This window comes from Oryctolagus cuniculus, chromosome 1, assembly GCF_964237555.1.
Source record: "Oryctolagus cuniculus chromosome 1, mOryCun1.1, whole genome shotgun sequence".
NCBI lineage: Eukaryota > Metazoa > Chordata > Mammalia > Lagomorpha > Leporidae > Oryctolagus > Oryctolagus cuniculus.
The window spans coordinates 215,182,611-215,206,345 of NC_091432.1; the positions used below are offsets into that span (position 1 = coordinate 215,182,611).

A 23,735-nucleotide genomic window follows, 5' to 3' on the forward strand; every position below is an offset into this window, starting at 1 on the left:
CCAGAGGGCGGGTTGGTGGCCTCCTGGGGCCTTGGGTGTTGCCTTGTGATGGGCGCCATGTGTCCGTGGCTCTCTGCGTGTCAGAGTACCAGTTCTATTGCATTTGCGCTCCCGCCTAAAGACCCCGATTAACTTAATCACCCTTTGAAGCCCCTGTTACATATATAACCGCATGGATCGGGGCTCCTATGCTCTAGTCTATTCTAATTACCTTTTAGACACCCTGTTTTCAAATATGGTTACATTCAGGAGGACAGGAGGATGAGGTGGAGGCACAATTCATCCTCTATTCTGGTGTCTGGGCAGAAGGTGGTGGATCCACACGGTGGGGTTCAATGCAGCAATGGGTAGCTGGGTTTGAAGTGCATACAACACCCTGGATGGGTCCTGAACACCAGGCTGCAGCAGGAGACAAGTCATCAATTGCAGTTCCAGGGAGTAAGAGCAGGTGCGGGTGGGTGTTGGCACAGAGCTGAAGATGGCGCGTGGGGTGCCCACATCCCATAGCAGAGTCCCAGCTCCACTCCTGACTCAGCTTCCTGCTGATGTGCACCCTGGGTGCAGCAGGGGACAGAGGGGGATAGCTCATGGAATCAGGTCCCTGCCACCCACAGGGGAGACCTGAATTGAGTTCTGGCTCCTGGCTTCAGCCTGTCCTGCCGTGTCCAGTGCAGGCATTTGAGGAGTGAAATGGAAGATCTGCCCTTCTGTCTCTGTCTGGTGCTCTCTCACTCTGCCTCTCAAATTAATAAAATTAATATACATTTTTAAAATACTTCAAAACTACTCATTCATTTTTTTAGAAAAAGCATGTGCCCTAGTGCACACAATGTAAGAGCATGTGTTTTAAAAACTACTTACACATTAAATGCATCACAACACTGCCTACGGCAGGAGGAAGAGAAAATTAGGAGAAAATTTTAGAGGCACATACACTAGTGAGCGAGAGAGAATGTGGCCAGCCATGGGTGATGATTTACACAGATGGGTGTGGAGGGCTTAATTCTAGACCCCGAGGTCCCCAATCAAACACCAACAGGGAAGAAGCCACAACCGCTTCCCTGCATCCTCTTGGCCTTCTCCAGTCTTCTCTGTAGTTGGAGCTGTGACTTTGTGACAAGGCATAAGCAGAGATCTGATAGGGTGGAGATTTCAGGGAAATGATGGTTTAGCTGATGAAGAGACAAAGTGACCAACTCAGGAAGACTCATTGTTGTCCTTCTCCCTGCCTGGAAACGCTGCCTGATATCAGCCAAGTTCTTGTCACTGTGCAGACTGCAGTGTGGGGGAGAAAGGGAAGCTGGTTCCTGAGCAGGTGCCTCAGCCCTGGACTTCCTGCTTTGGACTCCTTGTGGCACAAAGACAAAAGTGCTGCTTAAGCCGTGGTGGTTTGGGTCTGGACCACAGAATGCCTCCCTGATGCGTGGAGTCCACACCCCCGTGTTTCCTGGTGGGAATTAATCAAGTGCTTCTCTCTCCTGGAGGAAGGGCGGGTTGTCAGTGCAGTGGGTCGAGAAGCCCCCTCTGCCTGCTGGGCCACTTCCAAAGCTTACCGGGAGCGCGTGGGGCAGACTTGGGGAAACAGCTGCAGTGCTTACAACACTACTAGACAGGGTCCTTGTGAAGATCAAGTGTGAGGTGGACACAAAGTACAGGGCAGCAGCAAGCCCCCTAACTTGTTTTTCTTTCCCTCTTCCATCTCGTGTTTTTTTTTTTTTTAATTTTTCAGAAAGGTTTATTTATTTATTTTCAAGGCAGAGTTGCAGAGAAGCAGAGAGAGAGACGTCTTCCATCTGCTGGTTCATTCCCCAACTGGCCACCATTGCCGGAAGTACACCTATCCGAAGCCAGGAACTAGGAACTTCCTCTGGGTCTTCCCCTGTGGGTGTGGTCCCAAGGCCATGGGCCACCTTCTACTGCTTTCCCAGGCCATTGCAGAGAGCTAGATCTGAAGGGAGCAGCCAGAGCTCATGGCAAGAGTCTTGGGTGATCACTAACATCATAATTAAGAGTGTTAATTGTTGAATTAACAACAGAAGTCACCATGCACTTACTCCCCATGTAGGACCTCTGTCCTTAATCAGTTGTACTATGAGAATTAACTGGAAATCTTGTTCTCAAATAGTACTTGATATGTTCTGTGTGTTTGTGTGGGTGCCAAGTGTTGAAATCTTCACTTAGTATAGAGTTGGTCTTCTGTATATAAAGTTCATTAAAAATGAATCTTAATGAAGAATGGGATGGGAGAAGGAGTAGGAGGTGGGACAGGAGTGGGGGTGGGAACGTGGGTATGGGGGAAAAACCTCTATATACCTAAAGTTATACCTATGAAAGTGGCATTCATTCGATAAAAGCTTTAAAACTAAATAAATCATTAGAAGAAAAAGAAGAGGAGCAGTCCATATGGGATGCTGGCACTGTAGACGGTGGGGGTTACCTGCTATGGCACAGCGCCACCCCCAACAATTGTTTTAAAGTATTTTTATATTCATGCATATTTTTTGCAGCTACCTAAATACTATTATGTGTGGTTTTTTTTTTGTTTTGTTTTTTGTTTTTTTTTTTTTTTTTTTTGCAGCTGTGGTGACTTGCTCTGCTTTGATATTCAATCCACTCACAGGAGAATCAGTGTGGGTTGGTCCCAAGATCCCTGCACACCAGTGTGGTTATGTCTTCTGACATAAGCAGTAGGCGTAGTCATCTTGTGACTTCAAGTTTCCTGATTTCTGCAGGGAAGCAGCCAACTCTTATGCTCACTTCATAGAAGCAAAATCAGAAGTTCAAGGTCATAGAGGTAGTCAACTCTTGAACTCCAAAGCCATTATCTTCCACCATAGCCCAGAGAAGCTGAAGTTGGCAGTGAGAAGATGACTTTCAATTGTTCCCTATGAAATTTACATCTCTGTCAATAATCACATCCACGTATTTGCTTATAGAAATTTTATTTGAGAGGCAGAGAAAGAGGGGAGAGAGAATTCCCACCTGCTGGTTCACTTTTCAAATGCATGCAGTGGCCCAGGTTGGGCTGGGCCTGGCCAAAGCTAGGAGCCAAGCACAAACACAAGGCCTCCCATGTGGGTGGCAGGAACTCAATTACTTGAGCCATCACCTGCTGCCTCCCCAGATGCACATTAGCAGGAAGGTGGAGTCAGGAGCAGAAGCCCAGGCATCTCAACTTGTAGACCAACCCCCCCCCCCCCTGCATGCATTTCAATGGATTTTATGACATCTAACTCCTTGCAGGTGCTGTTTCCTAGATGATTGAGGCAGGGTCTACTTTTACTAAGTGATGGGAAAAATCAAGTCATGAGGATGATCTCCTGCTTGCAGGTGCCACTCTTTAGACTTTCACTACGGCTTTCCCCACATTCTCTCCTTTCAGCATTCTCATAAACGCAGCAGGCATGTTTTCAAAGCCTTCAATGACGAATTCACGATACTGGATTTTCCCCTGTAGGGAAACAGCAACATGTACTAGGTGAATTTCACTTCCAAATACCACCCTTCTCTCATCCTAGCATCGGATACATCCCAGGAGCTTGGAAAAGCAATGGATACATCCCAGGAGCTTGGAAATACGAGATGGAGTACTTGTTCTTTGGGAACAGGGTCGGTTTGCAGACAAGAGGCACACAGAGAGAAGTCAGTCTAGGGGTGAGACCCACATGCACAGTATCTGTAGCATGACAAAGCACATTTAAGAATTATTTGCAGATCAAGATTAACAACAGGAGAAGTGTCAGAGGCAACAAGTGAGCAGGTTCTAAGTCAGTCCTGTAGTGGAAGTGGAAGCGGGGAGACCTGTCTGGGTGCTGTCATTGCCATCTCCTCCCATAGCGCGACAATGCAGCATCATCACCTCTGTATGCCTCTGAAGAGCCAGGGCAGTCTCGGAATTGGTCTCTCCTTCAAGCTTTCAATCCGTGTTTAACGTTTATTTATGAGTGTGAGCAAGAAGCGTTCATGTTAGTGTGGAAGATTTTTCATTTCTCTTCCCACAATGCACCTGGGAAGGCAGCAGATGATTACCAAGTACTTGGGTCTCTGCCACCCATGTGGGAGACCCAGATGGAGTTTGGGCTCCTGGCTTCTGCCTGGCACGGACCTGTGTGTTGTGGCCCTCTGGGGCGTGAATCAGTGGATAGAAGAGCTTGCTTTGTCACTCTGCCTTTCAAGTAGATGGAAATAAATAAACATATAACAAGAAAGAAATTTCAAGTAGGCAACAGTAGGCAGCAGTTCAATGTATTTTGTTATAGATGGGAAGCAGTAATACAGATTTGCAATAGAAAAGAGTAGAGGGAGAGTTGTTTTGTTTTCTTTTGTAAAATGGGAAAAGTAAGATTTGTATTTATTTTTTTTTTTTACAGATTTATTGATTTGAAACTCAGAGTAACAAAGAGAGAGAAGGAGAGGGAGAGAGAGAGAACGAGAGAGACAGAGGTCTTCCATCTGCTTGTTCACTCCCCAATTGGCTGCAATAGCTGGAGCTGGACCCATCCAAAGTCAGGAGCCAGGAGCATCTTCCCTGTCTCCCATGCGGGTGCAGGGGCCCAAGGACTTGGGCCATCTTCTACTGCTTTCCCAGGCCATAGCAGAGAGCTGGATTGGAAGTGGAGCAGCCGGGACTAGAAACAGTGCCCATATGGGATGCTGGCACTGCAGGCCAGGGATTTAACCCATTGCACCACAGTGCTAGCCCAAGAATTGTATTTTAAAAAAAGAAGCAGCAGTGGGCGAAAGACAGGCAGAATCTGATGATGTGGCAGAGAGGGAAGAGCTGTTGGAGTGACGTCTCGAGGAGCAGAGGGGACGCAGGTCTAGTGTCCAGCTAGGGGACGGCTCCAGAGCCCCTTACCTCTAGAACCCATGTCAGCAGCTCCTTCAGCGCCTTCTGGCGCACTTCTCCCTTCCAGCGGTTGAAGATGAACCCTTCCATGCGGATTTCCTGGTAGAGCACGCTCTCCGGGGATGGGCCTGGAGAGAGGACGGCACACGTGGGTGAAGGGTCCAGCAGGGCGACTGTGGTGCCAACCTGAACAGTACAAGTCTCTGCCAGTGTTCTCTGAGAGCCTCACCTCCAATTGCCTCCACTTCTTGCTGATCCATGGGCCACCCCTAATCAGTATACTCTGTGGTAGACAACCCAAGGGCCCCCAAAGAAGTCCACATCCTAAACCCCAGAACCTGTGACTCGATCACCTTACTTGGAACAAGGACCTTTCAGGGGGTGGGCATCAGAGAAATGGAGCTGTGTCTTGAGCCAGAGAGACGGATGCGGGTGCATGAGGCATGAAAGTGACGTAGCCAAGCGTTAGCCGGGTCGTGCAGGGAGAATGCTCTACAGAAGACCCACCTCAACCAGATTTCTTTTGAGTGAAGGAGTGGACTCCCCTTTCCCTCTGTTGGAAGAGACACTGTATCTGGGGTTGTCCAACCTGCCGGGGATGTTGATCTCTTTATTGAGAACAAAAAAGCAAAGGTGGCATTAAAGCTGGCAGAAATAACTCTGGTCTCTGCGCTATCCTAACAGTGAAATGTGTTAGAATTTCTGGGGATCAGGGCAGGGCAGGATGCAGTCTGATGCCAATGGGATGCACAAGGCCAGCTAAAGTCTCAAAGGCCCAAATGAGCAGCTGAACTTCCCAAGCCTGATGGCTGAAAAGACTAGATCCAGTCACTGTGTCGGAATATCTGACCGTCCCTAGGACTGGGAGTTAATGAATACAGGGCTTGGTGAACAGAGCTTTGGATGCGGGTCAGTGCGGAGGGGGAGAGGGCACACTTCAGAACTGCAGAGTGGGAAAACGAGGACTGGAAAGCACAGCAGGACAAGAGAGAAACAGGACAGCACAGCGACGCAAGGAGGGGAATGCACGCGCCTTCCCCTGTAGTGGAAACCATCAGACTGGCAGGGTCTGGAGGCCTTGCTGTGCAGGAAGCAGCGAGACTGACGCACACGCAGCCTGCGCTGCCCTCACCTGTGTCAGGTCTCCCTCCACCCCCTGCACCTGCAGCCGGGTCTCTCATCCTGCAGAACCCTAGTATTTTACCAACTGAAGTGTTCTGCTCACACATCAAATCCTGGCTGTCTTTTTACAAACTGCAAAAAATGATAGATAAAAAAACTAAAACTTCTGATCACTTTCTTCCATATTTTTGGATCTTGTGATTTTTCTATATCAAATTCTAATATAACCTGATTTAGCATGACATTCCGTATTCTTATTTTCATAAATACTATTTCACCAAGAATGGCAGGAAACTGTTAAACTCTGATAGTCACTGGCCTATCCCACATGTATGACTTTTCTCCTTGTCCAGCATTCCCACACCCAGGGTCATGTGCACAAATTCATTACCTGGTGGAAGCTGGCCGGTACTGTTATACATAGAAATGGCCCCACATATTGCAACTCTCCCAAATTTCTTCATCTGGCGGATAACAGTATTGGAGAACTCTCCACCTACCTACATAGACAGGAAAATAAAGCAAACCTTAAGTAATCCAAACATTAGGAGATTCAGGAGATTTGGTAAGTCAATCATTTCATAATATTGGTGTTAGCAGTAGCAAAGTTCACTGAATTAATACAACAGTACGGAAATTAGAGTTAGAAAGAGACGTTAAAAATGGACATTTCTGGCCGGCGCCACAGCTCACTTGGCTAATTCTCCGCCTGCGTTGCAGGCACCCCGGGTTCTAGTCCAGGTTGGTTCACTGGATCCGGTGCCAGTTACTCCTCTTCCAGTCCAGCTCTCTGCTGCACTTGGGAGTGCAGTGGAGCATGGCCCAAGTACTTGGGCCCTGCACCTGCATGGGAGACCAGGAGGAAGCATCTGGCTCCTGGCTTCAGATTGGTGTAGTGCGCTGGCCTTAGTGGCCATCTGGGGAGTAAACCAATGGAAGGAAGACCTTTCTCTGTCTCTCCCTCTCACTGTCTAACTCTGCTCGTAAAAAAAAAAAAAATGGACATTTCTCTTTGACTCTAGGAACATACTTATAGAATTTATAAAGTTCACTTTATTATACTTTGAGATTATCTGATCATTCTAATGATCTCCTTGCTCCATGCTCTAAAGAATTGGGAGAAGGGGTGGCACTGTGGTGCAGTAGGCTAAGCCTAAGCCTGCAGAGCTCACATGCCATATAGGTGCCAATTTAAGTCCCAGCTGCTCCACTTGCGATCCACCTCTCTGCTATGGCCTGGGAAAGCAGTAGAAGATGGCCCAAGTCCTTGGACCCCTGTACCCACGTGGGAGACCTGAAAGAAGCTCCTGGCTTTGGATCGGTGCAGCTCCAGCCATTGTGGCCATTTGGGGATTGAACCAGCGGATGGAAACCTCTCTCTCCTTCTGCCTTTCTCTCTCTCTCTCTCTCTCTCTCTTTGCCTCTCCTCTCTCTATGTAACTGTGACTTTCAAGTAAAGTAAATAAATATTTTAAAAACTTAAATAGAAGTAAGGGAAAATAGTCAAGAAGAACAATCTTAGAGGACTCACACTTGTCAATCTTAATATAAAACAAAATTAATCAAGGCTGTGAAAATACAAACATAGAGCAATGGAATAGAAGTGAGAGTCTAAAAGTGAACTCTAGCATTTATGATCAATCAATTTTGTACATAATGCTGAAACAATTCAATAGGGGAAAAGTTCCTTTCAACAATCAGTGCAGAATAACTGGATATCCACATGGGAAAGAATGGAACTGGACTCCTTCCTCACACCACACATAGAAATAAATGTAAGTGATCTGTGGACCTCAGCCTAAGACTAAAATTATTTTATATACCATTGTCTCTAACAAGGGACTTGTGTGCAGAATACAGATAGAAGTCCTACAGCCCCACAAATCACCCACTTAAAAATGGGCACATGTTGGAACAGACATTTCTCCAAACACGGTATACACATGGCCAGTACGCAGGTGGGAAGACTGTCAATATCAGCAGCCACAGGAGAATGCAAAACAGAACCCCAGTGAAATACCATTCCTAACATGCTGGGGTGGCTATGCCCAAGAAGGACAATGACAAGCCTTGGTGAGGGGGAGGAGAAACTGGACCTCAGAGACTGCGGGTAGAAATGTCAGATGGGGCAGCCTCTTGGACAGCCAGTTCAGCAGTTCCTCAGAGCATGAAATAGGAGATCGCCACCGGCCTTCAATCCTACTCATAGGTGTATGGGGCACTGCAAAGGGTTCACGAAAACATGGAATTAAAAGGTAAATGTATTTGGTGCAAAAAGTTTTAAAATTTGTGTAGACAAAGGGTATGCAAAAACATTGACACAAAATGTCTACTATGAAAAAGCTATGGCTAGAATTCAAAACATTTTGCATCACAATAAACATTTTCAGCTCCCTGACCCATGGACTTTCTGAAGTATCCTGAGATACTCAAAAGGCATGACAGCTCATCCGCATGGAGACCTGTACATGAACATTCGTAGCAACACGACCCACTGCAGCCAGAAAGGGGGAGCACCTCGCTGCCCTTCCCCAGAGGAGTAGGGGACTCCAATGCGGTGTCCACAGAAGGGAACGTTCAGGATGGTGCACTGGTAAGTCCTATGACATGCTGACCTTAAAAACATTTTAGGTCAAAGCAGCTGTCATATCATCACTTTGGCACGGGTGGGAGCAGAGGCAGCTGCTAATGAGTACAGCATTTCCTTTCAGTGGGATGAAAATAGTCCACAACTGTGGTGGTGGTCATACAATTTTGTGAATACACAAAAGAACCACTGAATTTTGCATTTAAAATCAGTGAATGGTATGCTCTGTGTATTCCATCTCAATAATGAATCTTTTTACAAAAGACCTGTGGTTTCTCACAAGTTCTAGAAATCTGTGGTTTTTTTTTTTTTTTTTTTTTTTTTTTTTTACAGGCAGAGTGGACAGTGAGAGAGAGAGAGAGAGACAGAGAGAAAGGTCTTCCTTTGCCATTGGTTCACCCTCCAATGGCTGTCGTGGCTGGCGAAATGCAGCTGGCACACCGCGCTGATCCGAAGGCAGGAGCCAGGTGCTTATCCTGGTCTCCCGTGGGTGCAGGGCCCAAACACTTAGACCATCCTCCACTGCACTCCCGGGCCACAGCAGAGAGCTGGCCTGGAAGAGGGGCAAGCGGGACAGAATCCGGCGCCCCGACCGGGACTAGAACCCGGTGTGCCGGCGCCGGAAGGCGGAGGAGGATTAGCCTAGTGAGCCGCGGCGCCGGCCTAGAAATCTGTCTTTTTATAGTAGCTTATTATTTTTTTAACTTTTATTTAATGAATATAAATTTCCAAAGTACAGCTTATGGATTACAGTGTTACAGTAGCTTACTAGTACGTCACATTAGGTCCAGATGTACTTACATTATCAAAATAACAATCGTAACCATCAGGAGCGGCTTTTTTCAAAGTTTCTTCCAGGGACTTCACCGTCTTGTAGTTAAAGGCAAAATCAAATCCAATCTTCTTAAGGTAGTCGACCTTTTCCTCAGACCCTGCTGCTCCCACGACTCTGCAGCCCTGAGGGAGAAAAAGGGGACCTGCTGATGAGCCGCAGGTGCGGGCCAACTGCACTTGCCTCTCTAGCACAGACAGGTGCCCGAGAGCACCTCCTTAGGTACCCACCACAGCTGGTCGACAGAGTGCAGAGGGCAGGTTAGTCTCTGGACCAGCGAAAAGCTCAACTTCAGCTCGCCTGGTGTAGTGAAGGGTTCCACTCAGGTATCCCAACCTCAAGCTTGTGACTCAAAGGACATGCTTTCCTTTCCCATCCATGCACTGCCCATGACCAGGTTTTATTCTTTCCTGTGAAATGTCCTTAAAGCTGCTCTGACTTCTATTCTCCCATGTCAGTGCATCAGATGATCACCTGAGAGGCCGGCGCTCAGGTGATGCGGGTAAAACTGCTGCCTGCAGTTTCAGCATCCCACATGGTCACCAGTTTGAGTTCTGGCTGCTCCATTTCCAGCCCAGCTCTCTGCCATGGCCTGGGAAAGCAGCAGAGGATGGCCCAAGTCTTTAGGACCCTGCATCCGCAAGAAAGATCCAGAGAACATTCCTGGCTCCTGGCTTTGGGTTGGCACAGATCGGGCCTTTGCAGCCACTTAGGGAGTGAATGAGCAGATAGAAGACCTGTCTCTCTCTCTCTCCTGCTGCCTCTCTGTAACTCTCTTTCAAATAAATAAATAAATAAACCTTTTAAAAAATGATCATCCTGAAATTTAAAATGAATTTTTAAAAGTTTCCTAAAAAGCTCTTACTTGAATAAGAAGCTGTAGTACTGTGTCACCATAAACTTCTCCTCCAAAGGCCACGAGATGTTAACACCTAAGAAATGAGTATGCTATTCCTATAAGAGGTGGGTACTGCATTCTATTTAAAATGTAAACAACCAATTACAAAAGTATAAATTTATGCAAGATGTAGATAAAGCTAATATCCAAGTATTATTCCATTTTGGAAAACGCATACAATTCATGAACTGCAAAGTTAATGTGACAAATGCTGAAATGGAATCTGTCAAATCCAATATCTACTCTTACTTATTTACTCACTTGAAGACATCATTTCTGTTAACCTCTGTTAACTGCCGTGGACCTGAGCTAATGCTGTGACTGGAGGAAGACACTGACCTTGATCTTAGCGATCTGCCCCACGACTGCGCCCACGGCTCCGGCTGCTGCATTCACCAGCACTGTGTCTCCACTCTTTGCACCGCAGATTTCAAGGAGACCAAAGTAGGCAGTTATGCTGAGTAAATACAATGAAGGATCTATTAATGGGTTTATTCTTTCCCCCTACAACTCCTTTATCTATATAGCTTGAAGCCCCAGGACTATGGGATTGGTAAAAGACAAAAAAAAATGCAGACAAAGAATATTTTCAGTTTTCAGTACACCTCTTCCTTTTCAACTCCCAGATGGAAACAAAGGTGATGTGAACCAGGGAGGGAATGGAGAGTGGGTTGGAAAATAGCTGCTTCTCATCTATCCCCAGGCCACGTTTCAGGGGTGAAAGAAAATAGAGCCCCCTAGAACTCTGGGGATCCAAGGATGGAGAGATTGTGGCTCATGCCCATGTGAGTCCTTGGGGTGAGCCTCACAGGGAAAGCCTTCTCCTATCATGATGTCAAAGCCACAGAGCACACACAGCGCTATGCTACGTCTGGGCAGCAGAGGGCTAGAGAGAGCACCTGAAGTTTTCATGGCTCCCAACTGGCAAGGAAGAACTGCTGGGATTTCCCCGTATCAGCCCAAGTGGGATGCTGAAGTTAGCATGCAAGGAAAGAGCTACTGGCTACAAACAGGCAGCCGCCAACAGTAGTGCAGGGGAAGACACCACCCCCTCACTGCATTACCAGTCTGGAGGGGCCGTGGCTGAAGATTCCATGGGCAAAGTTAACGCTTGGAGCAGGAGACCAGCATAAGGCCCACACGAACCACTCTCAAGAAGTTGTTAGGGTGGGTGTTTTTATAGTGGTTAACACACTGGCTGGCTCGCCTGCACCCCACACTGGAGCCCTGGGTTGAAGTCTCAGCTGTGCCCCAATTCCAGATTCCTGCTCATGTGTGCCCCAGGAAGATGGTCCAACTCCTTGGATGCCTACACCCACGCAGGAGATCTGGAGGAAGCTCTTGGGTCCTGGCTTTGGATTGGCACAGCTCCTGCCATGGTGGCCATCTAGGGAGAGGACTAGCAGAGGTAAGACCTCTCTCTCTCTTTCTCTCTGCTTCTGCTTTTCGTTCTCTCTGTAACTCTGCCTTTTAAACAAAATCAATAAATCTTAAAGAAAATCTTATATAGATAACAGAGATGTATGTTCTTTGTCTTTCTGTGGCTGCCTTGCTTTGTCTTGAAGGTCCATTCACATTGTCACAAATGACAAGATTTCTTCATTTTATTTTTTAAGGCTAAATACACCTAGCACATTCCCTTTATCCATTCCTACACTTATGGATGCTTCCCTTGATGTTCCCTTCTTCGTCCTATCTCCTGGAATCAGTTTCCACGCATATAATACTCAAGTCTCCTCTTGTTGATAAGCTCTGAACAAATCCTTCTGGAAGGCCAGAGTATCCAGCACTCACACCAATAAAATATCCCCGTGCAACTCACCCTGGCATGCCGACTGTCCCCAGGGCCAAGGACAGTGGCAAGGTGTCTGGCCACTCTGTAAGCAGCTTCTCCAGTTGTTGTCCGTCGGAAATGGAGTGCGATGCCCAGCCTGAATGAGCCAGGACGAGGGTCCCGACCGGCCATGCTGGGTTTTTACTTTCCACAACTCTGAAAGATAGAGCCATGAAGACAATGAGCCCGTCCTCTCAGGGCGTTAGCATGCTATGGGGTCCAGGTTCGCAGAAGGGCGCTGAGGTGGCCATCCCACGACTGCTACCCTGCCACGCCTCTCCATCTTCATCCTCAACCAGTGGCATAGAGGCCGCCAGAGAAGAACTCTCCAACCAACCCAGCCCAGGCATCTGTCTTACCCAGTTCTCCTCTGTTCAAGCAAGGGGCCCCGTGCTCTGGCTCAAATGCCCGCACACCAGCCTCTTCTCTTACTCAGGGGGCTCCCACCATCCTTCACCCTGCTCTCTCCGGAATCTTCAACACTTTCCTCCCTGCTGGCCTGTTCCCTTAGCCTATAAGCTTGCTCAACTCTGACATCTCCAAGTCTCATTTTCCCCGACCCCTCCCTTCCCTCTTCTTCCTTTGACACCTGAGCCTCCCACTTGATAACCCACTGCAACCTGCCACCCACCCCTACTATTCCACTACAGCCTCCTGATCACAAATCCAGTGGGTAGGGTGGCGCCACGGCTCACTAGGCTAATCCTCCGCCTGCAGCACTGGTACCCAAGGTTCTAGTCCCAGTTGGAGCGCCGGTTCTGACCCAGTTGCTCCTCTTCCAGGCCAGCTTTCTGCTGTGGCCCAGGAAAGCAGTGGAGGATGGCCCAAGTGCTTGGGCGCTGTACCCGCATGGGACATCAGGAGGAAGCGCCTGGCTCCTGGCTTCGGATCGGTGCAGTGCCCCAGCAGTGGTGGCCATTTGGGGGCGAACCAGCGGAAGGAAGACCTTTCTCTCTGTATCTCTCTCTCTCTCTCACTGTCTAACTCTGCCTGTCCAAAAAAAAAAAAAAAAAAATACAGTGGGTATTTCGTCAAGATCTCTTTTTACCATCCTGTTCTGTCCAACGCAGTGGGTCACCTGCGAATCTTCCCTCTCTGGTTCCTAGAACAGTCACATCTCCTGGTTTTGCCTGTCCTTTCTCTCTTATTTCTGATTTCCCTTTCTTTCTTATTCTCCCACTCTTATAATTCTTTACCATTTTCCTCTCAGATAATGAATTTATATAACATGTTTATTCTAGAAAACTTCAAACATATAAAATCCAATAACAGTCCCAACCCTATAACACAAAGATAACTGCTAACATTTTGGTGTATTATGGCAATCTTAATGATATAGATGTTTACATAATTGATGTAGTTTTATGCTTTATAATGTAATTTTTGTATCAACAAGATGCTAGTCTACATAGTGGAGTATTTTTCCATGTTAGTAAGAATCCTTCAAAAACTGTAATGAACTTAATTATTCTCCCATCATTCAGTGATTGCCAGCATCTTTCCTAATATCAATGACATTTAACTATTACTCATAAATGTGAATTTGTTTTTCCTTAGATAATGTTTCCATAAATGGGATTACTAGGTCAAGTGTACTGAAATATCTGTAACTCTTCGTGATTATCACCAAAGTCCTGTCTCGAATGCTGTGCCAACTAAGGTTTCCACCATCAATGTATATAAACCTATCAGCACGTCATCTCTGTCATGAGGTAGTACATTTTAGAAAACCTTTACCAGTTCAACACATACAAATACGTGTTCACTTCTTAGATTATTAGCAAGAAACGTAAAAGAAGAAATGTATATGAAGAAAACTTCTCATAGGATACCAGACAAAATGGAGAAATGGGAGACATACTAGTGTTTAGAGAAAAAGATGATAAGATATGAGTTCCTCTAAACCAGGGGTGGGGAATCCTTTTGCTCCCAAGAGCCAGCTGGGGATTCCTAACATCATTCATGGGCCATACAGCATGATCACTTAAAAATTAGCCTGCTGTAGATCTGTTAAATGCCTAGTCCACCTGCAGCTGCCTTGGCAGGGAAGGACCGAATGATTTCTTGGGCCTTCTCCGACCCACAGCCTGGCCTTCCCCACCACTGTAATAAATTCACTGAAGCCCAGGAAAATGCTAATAAAACTGCAACAGATGGTGTTCTAAAATTGGGCTAATTATTAACATTTCCCTCTTTATGTCTATAAAAATTAAGAGTCTGAAAATTTTAAATATAAAAAATTAATGTATAGCCGGCGCCGTGGCTCAATAGGCTAATCCTCTGCCTTGTGGCACCGGCACACAGGGTTTTAGTCCCGATCGGGACAGCGGATTCCAGGCCAGCTCTCTGCTGTGGCCAGGGAGTGCAGTGGAGGATGGCTCATGTCCTTGGGCCCTGCACCCCATGGGAGACCAGGAGAAGCACCTGGCTCCTGGTTTCAGATCAGGATCAGCGAGGTGCGCCGGCCACGGCAGCCATTGGAGGGTGAAGCAACGGCAAAAGGAAGACCTTTCTCTCTCTCTCTCTCTCTCTCTCACTGTCCACTCTGCCTGTCAAAAAAAATTAATGTATATAACATTGAGGAAAATATGAATGAACATTTTAGCAATTTTGGACAGGAGAAAGCCTCAGCAAGAGATTAAAGAAAAGCTATAAGTACAAATATTTATAACGTTATTACATAAAGCTTAGCCATGATTAGACACAGGAGAAAGATAAAGATCTAAATATTTGTAATATTAATATATTTTTTTTATTTTTGACAGGCAGAGTGGACAGTGAAAGAGACAGACAGAGAGAAAGGTCTTCCTTTGCCGTTGGTTCACCCTCCAATGGCCGCCGCGGCTGGCGCATCGCGCTGATCCGAAGCCAGGAGCCAGGTGCTTTTCCTGGTCTCCCATGGGGTGCAGGGCCCAAGCACTTGGGCCATCCTCCACTGCACTCCCTGGCCACAGCAGAGAGCCGCGGCGCCAGCCTGTAATATTAATATGTGTAACACATAAGAAGCTTGCATACATCAATATAACACATAAAAAGTCGTAAAGGGATAGAACACAGGACATAAACAGGTGATTCGCAGGAGACCGTTGATAATTAACTCACAAAAGGTCAACATTACCGATAATGACAGAAATCAAACTGAACTAAGCATGAAATATCAATGTGTGCAATTTGGATGTTGAATGATGGGGACGGGCAGGCCTCGTGGTGCAGCGGGTGAGGCCCCGTCCCATACAGGAGCCCCGGCTGAGTCCTGCCTGCTCTGCTCCAGATCCGGCTTCCTGCTAAGCTCCTGAGGGCCCGCAGACGACGGCTCCAGTCCTGGGTCCCCGGCAGCCCCTGCCACCCAAGTGGTATTTCAGGCTTTCAGCTTCAGCCTGGCTCAGCTCTGATTGCTGCAGGTGTTTGGGGAACGACCCAGTGGGTGGAAGATCTCTCTCTCCTTGTCCCTCCCTCTCTGCCTTGCAGGTAGATAAAAATAAACAAACATTAAAAAAAAAATGGGAATAATTATAGTGAATACTCATACAATCTTTTTTATTAATTTTTAAAAGTTATCTGGCTTGAGGCTGGTGCTGTGTTGTAGCAGTCAACACCCTGGTCTGAAGCGCCCGCCTCCTATATGAGCCCCGGTTTGAGTCCCGGCTGCTCCACTTCAGATCCTGCTCTCTGCTATGGCCTGAGAAAGCAGTAGAGGATGGCCCAAGTCCTTGGGCTCCCGCACCCGCGTGGGAGACCTGCAAGAAGCTCCTGGCTTCAGATCGGCACAGCTCTGGCCTTTGTAGCAGTGTGGGGAGTGAACCAGTGGATGGAAGACCTCTCTCTCTCTCTCTCTCTCTCTCTCTCTGCCTCTCCTCTCACTGTGTAACTCTGACTTTAAAAAACACAGTCATCTTTTAAGGTTCAAACAATGGTAGAACTTTTAGTTTGAAAGATAATATTTTGTGCCGGTGCAGGGGTGCAGCGGGTTAAAGCCCAGACATGCAGTGCTGGCATCACATATGGGCTCCGGTTTGAGTCCCGGCTGTTCCACTTCCAACAGCTCTCTACTATGGCCTGGGAAAGCAGTGTAAGATGGCTCAAGTCCTTGGGCCCCTGCACCCATATGGGAGACCTGGAAGAAACTCCTGGCTCCTGGCTTCAGATACGCAAAGCTCTGGCCATTGCGGCAATGGGGAGTGAACCATAGGATGGAAGACCTCTCTCTCTCTCTCCCTCTCCCTCTCCTCTCTCTGTGTAATTATGACTAAAAAAAAGATAGTCATCTTTTAAGGTTCAAACAATGGTAGAAAATTCAGTTTGAAAGATAATATTTTGTGCTGGTGCAGTTGACAGCGGGTTAAAGCCCAGACCTGCAGTGTTGGCATCACATATGGGCTCCGGTTTGAGTCCCGGCTGCTCCACTTCCAAACCTGCTCTCTGCTACGGTCTGGGAAAGCAGAAGATGACTCAAGTCCTTGGGCTCTTGCACCCACATGGGAGACCCAGAAGAAGCTCCTTGGTTAGGATGGGCACAAATCTTGCCTTTGCTGCCAATAGAGGAGGGAAGCAGCAGATGGAAGATCTCTCTGTCTCTCTCTGCCTCTCCTTCTCTCTGTGTCTAACTCTGACTTTCAAATAAATAAATAAATATTTAAAAGAAAAAGAAAGATAAAATTTTTATGTTATGTGAAGTTTTACAATAAGCCTGGACTGAATGAATACAGTATTTGTAGTAATTAATAGTAGGGATGACAGAGGGAGGTTGAAATGATGACATTTTCACACCCTGCCCTCACTCCCCATCATTCAGGCAGGGGGGAGGATTTCCCAACATGCTTCCAAGGTCAGTGAGTGAAGCATCCAAGCTGAAGAAACTGTGGGAGCCAGGACAGAGCCGGGGCCGGTAGGAGGTGAAGAGGAGACAGGTTACCAAGCACAGGGACAAATGGAAATAATTACCTGGCCACTTGCTGCCCCATCATTGTGTCTCCCTCCTTCAGTCTTTTGGATCCCAACCTGAAAAACAAATTCCATTCTTCATACTGACGAATAACTGGGCTACTGTCTGCAGTTTCAAAACAAATGAAAAACCTCCAGGCCGGGATGTGCAGACTGAAACTCAGACACACAAGGCAGAGCAGGTGCACCCTAGCACGGGTTAGAGGCAGCTCTGCTCTGTACCCAGAGAAACCCTCGCGTAGCATTTTCCTATGATGGAACACGAGATGCCCACCCCTGTGTACACTTGCGGGTGAGTTTCTTTCAGTGGCTAAAAATGCAACTCAGGCAGCACTGCATACTTGTTTCCCAAAACCACAGCCACACAAAAAGGAAAACCAGTGAAATCTTACAGTTGTGATTCTAGTCTTTATCCATCAGCTATGAAAAGAATAGAAAGAAGAGTATTTACCTAGTGACCCAGAAAGGCACTGAGCCATCAGTGGGCCTTGGAGGCTTTTTATTCCCTCCCTCCCTCCGGCGTTGTGTACTGAGGACGCCAGGTGAAGGTAACAAGACAGGGCACTGAAGCTAAGCCCCTCCCTCTGCCAAATCCCTTCCAAGTGAAAAGGACAGATGGAGCTGGGCTCCTTGCTTCTGGCAGTTTTGCTGGAAGCCATGCCACCACACAACACCAGGAGAGGGTTGTAAAAGAAAAGGCTGAAAGGGTGACCTTTGGCCAAGCCCAGCACCAAGACGACACCGGGAGGACCAGGGGAAAAGGAGTGTTTGCATCACTTGGATATTTCTAAAGGTGAATGGCTTCAGAACAAGGTCCCCCGCAGGACTTCGCAGGAGGAAATGATACCTCATGTAAGGATCCACGGAGAGGAACAGAGCTTCCAGCAGGACCTCTGCAAAACAAAGCAGTGCACAGGCATTGAAAACTCACGGCCTTGCTTCCCTAGCATTTCACACAACACAGCTCACCGCTCTGCTGCAGGCTGCCCTCTGCTCTGTGCTTGCCAGGGACAGGCTGCAGGCTCACACCCGCGGCCTAGTCCAGGTATTATGAAGGAGGGGTGGCACTGGGGTGCAGCGGGGGAAGCTGCCTGTGGTGCTGGCATCCATATGGGCACCGCTTCATGTCCTGGCTACTCTGCTTCCAACCCAGCTCCCTGCTAGTGGCTTGGAAAGAGTAGTGGTGGAGGATGATCCGAGTGCTTGGACTCCTGCCACCCACATGGGAGGCCACGGGCTCGGCCCAGCCCTGACTGTGGCAGCCATCTGGGGAGTGAACCAGCAGCTGGAATTCTCTCTCCGTGTCTGTCTCTCCTTCTCTCTCTGTAACTTTGCCCTTCAAATAAATAAATAAATAAATCTTAAAAAAATAATAACATATAATGCTGTTTACTCAGCATGACTCCATGCTTTAATGGATTATTTCAAATTTTATTTATTTGAAAGGCAGAGCAAGAGAGAGAGAAATCTTGCACTTTGTGGTTCATTTCCCAAATGCCCACAATAGGCTTAATTTGGGGGCCCAGATCCTATCTGGACCTCCCACATGGTGAAAGGGACCCAACTACTTGAGCCACCATGTGCTGCTTCCAGGGTGTGCACTAGGAGGAAGCTGGAATTGAAAACAGAGCCAAGTTGAATCCAGGCTCTCCCGACACTGGATGTGAATGTCCCAAATAGCATCCTAGCCACTACGCCCAATGCCTGCGCCCGTATGGATTATTTCATTTGACGTTCTCAATAATCACTGCTGCCACTTTGTTTACATTTAGGATAACCTTTCGTTCAAGGCCACACGTGTGACCATAATTTCACGATATTCACATAACATTGGATTATTACCAGTCTCAATTAGTATTAAAGAATTTGTGGGGGCCAGCGCTTTGGCATAGTATGCTAAGCGTCCACCTGCAGTGCTGGCATCTAATATGGGCACTGGTTCCTTCCCAACTGCCCCTCTTCCAATCCAGCTTTTTTTTTTTTTTTTTTGACTGGCAGAGTGGACAGTGAGAGAAAGAGACAGAGAGAAAGGTCTTCCTTTGCCGTTGGTTCACCCTCCAATGGCTGCCGTGGCCAGCATGCTGCCAGCAGACCACGCTGATCCGATGGCAGGAGCCAGGTGCTTCTCCTGGTCTCCCATGGGGTGCAGGGCCCAAGCACTTGGGCCATCCTCCACTGCACTCCCGGGCCACAGCAGAGAGCTGGCCTGGAAGAGGGGCAACCAGGACAGATTCCGGTGCCCCGACCGGGACTAGAACCTGGTGTGCCGGCGCCGCAAGGTGGAGGATTAGCCTAGTGAGCCGCGGCACTGGCCTCCCATCCAGCTTTCTACTAATGGCCCTGCAGAGCAGTGGAAGATGGTCCAAGCATGTGGGCCCCTGCACTCACAAGGAGACCAGAGGAAACTCTTGGCTCCTGGCTTCGGATCAGCCCAGCTCTGGTTGTTAGGACCATCTGAGGAATAAATCTGTGGGTGTAGGACTTTTTTCTCTGTCTCTTCCTCTCTCTTTCTGCGACTGTGAAATTAGTTCTCAAATAATAAAAATCTAAAAAAAAATGAATCTGAATTTGTGGGGCCAGCATTATGGTATAGTGGGTTAAGGTGCCAACTGTGACACCTGTGTCCCATATCAGAAGACCAGCTGAAGTCCTAGCTGCTCAGGTTCTAATCCAGCTTCCTGCCATGTGCCTGGGAGAGCAGCAGAAGATGGCTCAAGTATTTGGACCCCTGCCACCCATATGGGACATCCAGATGGAGTACCAGGCTTCAGCCTAGCTCAGCTCTGGCCAATGCGGCTATCTGGGGAGTGAACCAGCAGATGAAAGATCTATTTCTCTCTCTGCTTCCCCTCTTTCTATGTTACTCTGCCTTTTAAATAAATAAAAATAAATCTTCAAGATTTCAAAAAAGATTTTGCTCTTAGCTGGGGTGACCCTCGTGCACACAGTCTCTGTGGGAATGTTGCGTCTGTGGTGTGGCCATCACAGTGTAGATGGCACTCATAACTTGGCCACGATCCTTGATTGCACTGATTTTCTCCAAAGCCCCCCTACCTCACTCTTCTCATCCAGAACTTTTTTTTAAACATTTATTTATTTATTTAAAAGTCTGAGCCAGAGAGAGAGGCAGAGGCAGAAAGATAGTGAGAGGTCTTCCATCTGTTGGTTGGTTCACTCCCCAATTGGCTGCAATGGCTGGAGTTGCACTGATCCAAAACCAGTCTCCTCCTGATCTCCTACATGGGTGCAGTGGCCCAAGCACTTGGGCCATCCTCTCCTGCCTTCCTAGGCCAGAGCAGAGAGCTGAATCAGAAGTGGAGCAGCAGGGACCGGAACTGGAGCCAATACAGGATGCCGGCACCAAGATGGCACGTTACCCACTATGCCACAGGGCCAGCCCCCAGAAACTCATTTTCCCACCCCTGGAATTCAGGCTTGGCTATGTGACTTGCTTTGCCCAATGGGATATTAGCAAACACAATACAAGTAGGAGCTGAGAAGTGTGTACATATTGGAGATTTCCAGCTCCATCAGCTCTTGACCCACAAGACCACCACAAGAACAGAGCTCAACCTAGCCAGCAGGAAAGACCACACCAGGAGAGCTGAGGCATGCGCCCCAGGAAACCCCTGCCACACCCCAGACACTGAGCAAGGCCCACCCTAAATCAACCATGCAGCCCAGGTGAGATCTAGAAAAGGCCACCCAATGTAACCCATCCAAACTGCCAACCCACACAGTTGTGCACCAATAAATCATTGTTGGTTAAGTCACCAAAACTCTGGAGTATGGGTTTGGCGTTGTGGCACAGTGGGTAAGCCAGCTCTTGTAATGCACCAGTTTGAGTCCTGGCTGCTCCACTTCTGGTCCAGCTCCCTGCTACTGTGCCTGGGAGAGCAACGCAAGATGGCCCAAGTCTTTGGGGCCCTGCCATCCACATGGGAGACTGGATAAAACTCTCGGCTTTGATCTGGCTCAGCCTTGGCTGTTGCAGCCATTTGGGGAGAGAACCAGCAAATAGAAGATCTCTCTCTCTCTCTATCTTTGTAGCAATAAATTTCAAATAGGTCTTAGAAAAAACAACAACAACAACCCCTCTAGGGTTAGTGTGTTTCACAGCCCAGGCTGCCGGATAAGTCTCTTCCGACGCTGAGTGCTGGCCTCACCTCCATTGTTTAAGGGTGGGAGCTCCACTGTCTTCAGCTCAAAGTCGCTATCCGTGGGGTGGCCATGGAAGTGCTTCTTCAGGGTCCAGTTCTTAGCACGCACCATCCTGAGGCTCCTAGGATTCAGTAAACACAGAGTCAGCTTCCCTGAGATGACCACACTCTTAGGGGTGCAGGCCATTGCCAAGGCCAGCTGGCACTACCTCGGCACACTCGCCAACAGCCACATTCCATGGGTACTTGTCTGGTGCTCGTGCTGCGCCAAGCACTTCCTATCTGCTATGTCGATTTCTCCTCATAGCTTCCCAACAGACAGATGAGAAAACTGAGGCTAAGGGGCCGGCGCTGTGGCACAGCAGATTAAAGCCCTGGCCTGCAGTGCCTGCATCCCATATGGGTGCCACTTTGAGTCCTGGCTGCTCTCTTCCCATCCAGCTCCCTGCTAATGGGCCTGGGAAAGCAGCGGCACATGGCACTTGGGCCCCTGGACCACCTGGGAGACCTGGAAGAAGACCCTGGCTCCTGCCTTCAGCCTGGCCCAGCCCTGTCGCTGCAGCTACTTGGCGAGTGAATCTGTCTCTACCTCTCTCTGTACCTCTACATTTCCAATAAGTAAAAGAAATCTTTAAAAAATAACACAAAACCTGAGGCTTAAAGAAACCTCCAGGACAAGAAGAAACGTAAAGGACTGGAGTTCCAGCCGCTGGGTTCGAGTTTTCCTCTCCGGAACTCCCCTGGGCCTGCAACCATCCCCAGTTTCTCATCTCACAGGGACGAATCCTCAGGAAAAGAGCGACCAAGGCCAACAACGTGGTTCAGCTGGAGAGGACCCCGCGTTCCGAGAGGCCCGCGGGACCCCTGAACGCCACGGGGGGGCGCCGCTGCTCCGCCCGCTGTTCACGCGCAAACTTTCTTTAGCTCCAGGGGCAAAACCGAGGATTCGCGTTTAAGCCGGGCACCTCATATACCGAGAAATGAGTCGACTTGGCCCGAACTCTCTCGGATCCAGCTGGAGCCGCGCCGTCCCCCGAGTCAGTCAGTTACAGGCAAACAAGCCGCGGGGCTGCTTGCAGTTTCTCGCCCTGCCCCTGTCCCCGTGCGGGCGGCCTTGGGGGCCACCAGCAATGCAGCCGGGCCTCGCCCTTCTTTCCCTCCCCATCCCGGACCGCTCCAAGCAGCCGCCGAGGCCAGGAGGCCCCGGGACGTCCGGATCCCAACTTTCTCGGAGCGCAGGGCGGAGACGCCTGGCAGCACCAGGAGCCCCAGGGCCGGGCGCCCACGCTCCCCGCAGGGCCGTCCGGCACCCAGCAGGGAGGAGGAAGAGCGAAGAGGAAGCAGGGCGTCTGCTCACCGGGGGCTGCAGGTCCCAGTGCAGAGGGAAGGCGGTGTGAGCGCCCCACAGCCCCAGCGCCTGAATTTAGGGCGGGAGGGGGCAGGGGTGGGGCTTGGGAACTCCGCCTGCTCTTCCTTGGAGCCCGGCCCCAGAGGGCGGGGGTTGGTGGCCTCCTGGGGCCTGGAGTCTTGACTTGTGATGGGTGCCATGTGTCCTTGGCTCTCTGCGTGTCAGAGTACCAGTTCTATTGGATTTGGGCTCCCACCTAAAGACCCCGGTTTAACTTGATCACATTTGAAGCCCCTGTTACAAATATAACCGAATGGATCGGGGCTCCTATGATCTCGTCTATCCTAATTACCTGTTTAGAGACCCTGTCTTCAAATATGGTTACAATCAGGGGGATAGGAAGATGAGGTGAGGCACAACTCATCCTCTAACCTGGTGTCTGGGCAGAAGGTGGTGGATCCACACGGTGGGGTTCCATGCAGCAATGGGAAGCGGGTTTGAAGTGCATACAACAGCCTGGATGGACCCTGAGCACCAGGCTGCAGCAGGAGACAAGTCATCAATTGCAGTTCCAGGGAGTAAGAGCAGGTGCGGGTGGGTGTTGGCACAGAGCTGAAGATGGCGCGTGGGGTGCCCACATCCCATAGCAGAGTCCCAGCTCCACTCCTGACTCAGCTTCCTGCTGATGTGCACCCTGGGTGCAGCAGGGGACAGAGGGGGATGGCTCATGGAATCAGGTCCCTGCCACCCACAGGGGAGACCTGAATTGAGTTCTGGCTCCTGGCTTCAGCCTGTCCTGCCGTGTCCAGTGCAGGCATTTGAGGAGTGAAATGGAAGATCTGCCCTTCTGTCTCTGTCCGGTGCTCTCTCACTCTGCCTCTCAAATTAATAAAATTAATATACATTTTTAAAATACTTCAAAACTACTCATTTTTTTAAATAAAGAATGTGCCTCATTGCACACAATATAAGAGTATGTTTTTTTAAAAACTACTTATAGCCAGCGCCACCATAGCTCAATAGCCTCATCCTCCGCTTTGCGGCGCCGGCATACTGGGTTCTAGTCCCGGTTGCCCCTCTTCCAGGCCAGCTCTTTGCTGTGGCCCGGGAGTGCAGTGGAGGATGGCCCATGTGCTTGGGCCCTGCACCTGCATGGGAGACCAG

The 23,735-nt window shown here is 48.8% G+C and overlaps 1 protein-coding gene across 4 annotated transcripts; it reads right to left on the minus strand.

The window, feature by feature from the left end:
- Positions 1–2,925: 2,925 nt before the first annotated feature.
- On the minus strand, positions 2,926–22,667 carry PTGR1 (prostaglandin reductase 1). Of its 4 annotated transcripts, NM_001082702.1 has the most exon segments (12): positions 2,979–3,322; positions 3,325–3,355; positions 3,358–3,451; positions 4,859–4,977; positions 6,363–6,471; positions 9,360–9,515; positions 10,628–10,745; positions 12,111–12,278; positions 17,064–17,120; positions 17,911–17,956; positions 21,230–21,345; positions 22,198–22,333. In NM_001082702.1, coding segments are annotated over 11 exon segments (1,044 nt in total). In that variant the 5' UTR covers positions 21,336–21,345; positions 22,198–22,333; the 3' UTR covers positions 2,979–3,282.
- Positions 22,668–23,735: the final 1,068 nt, after the last annotated feature.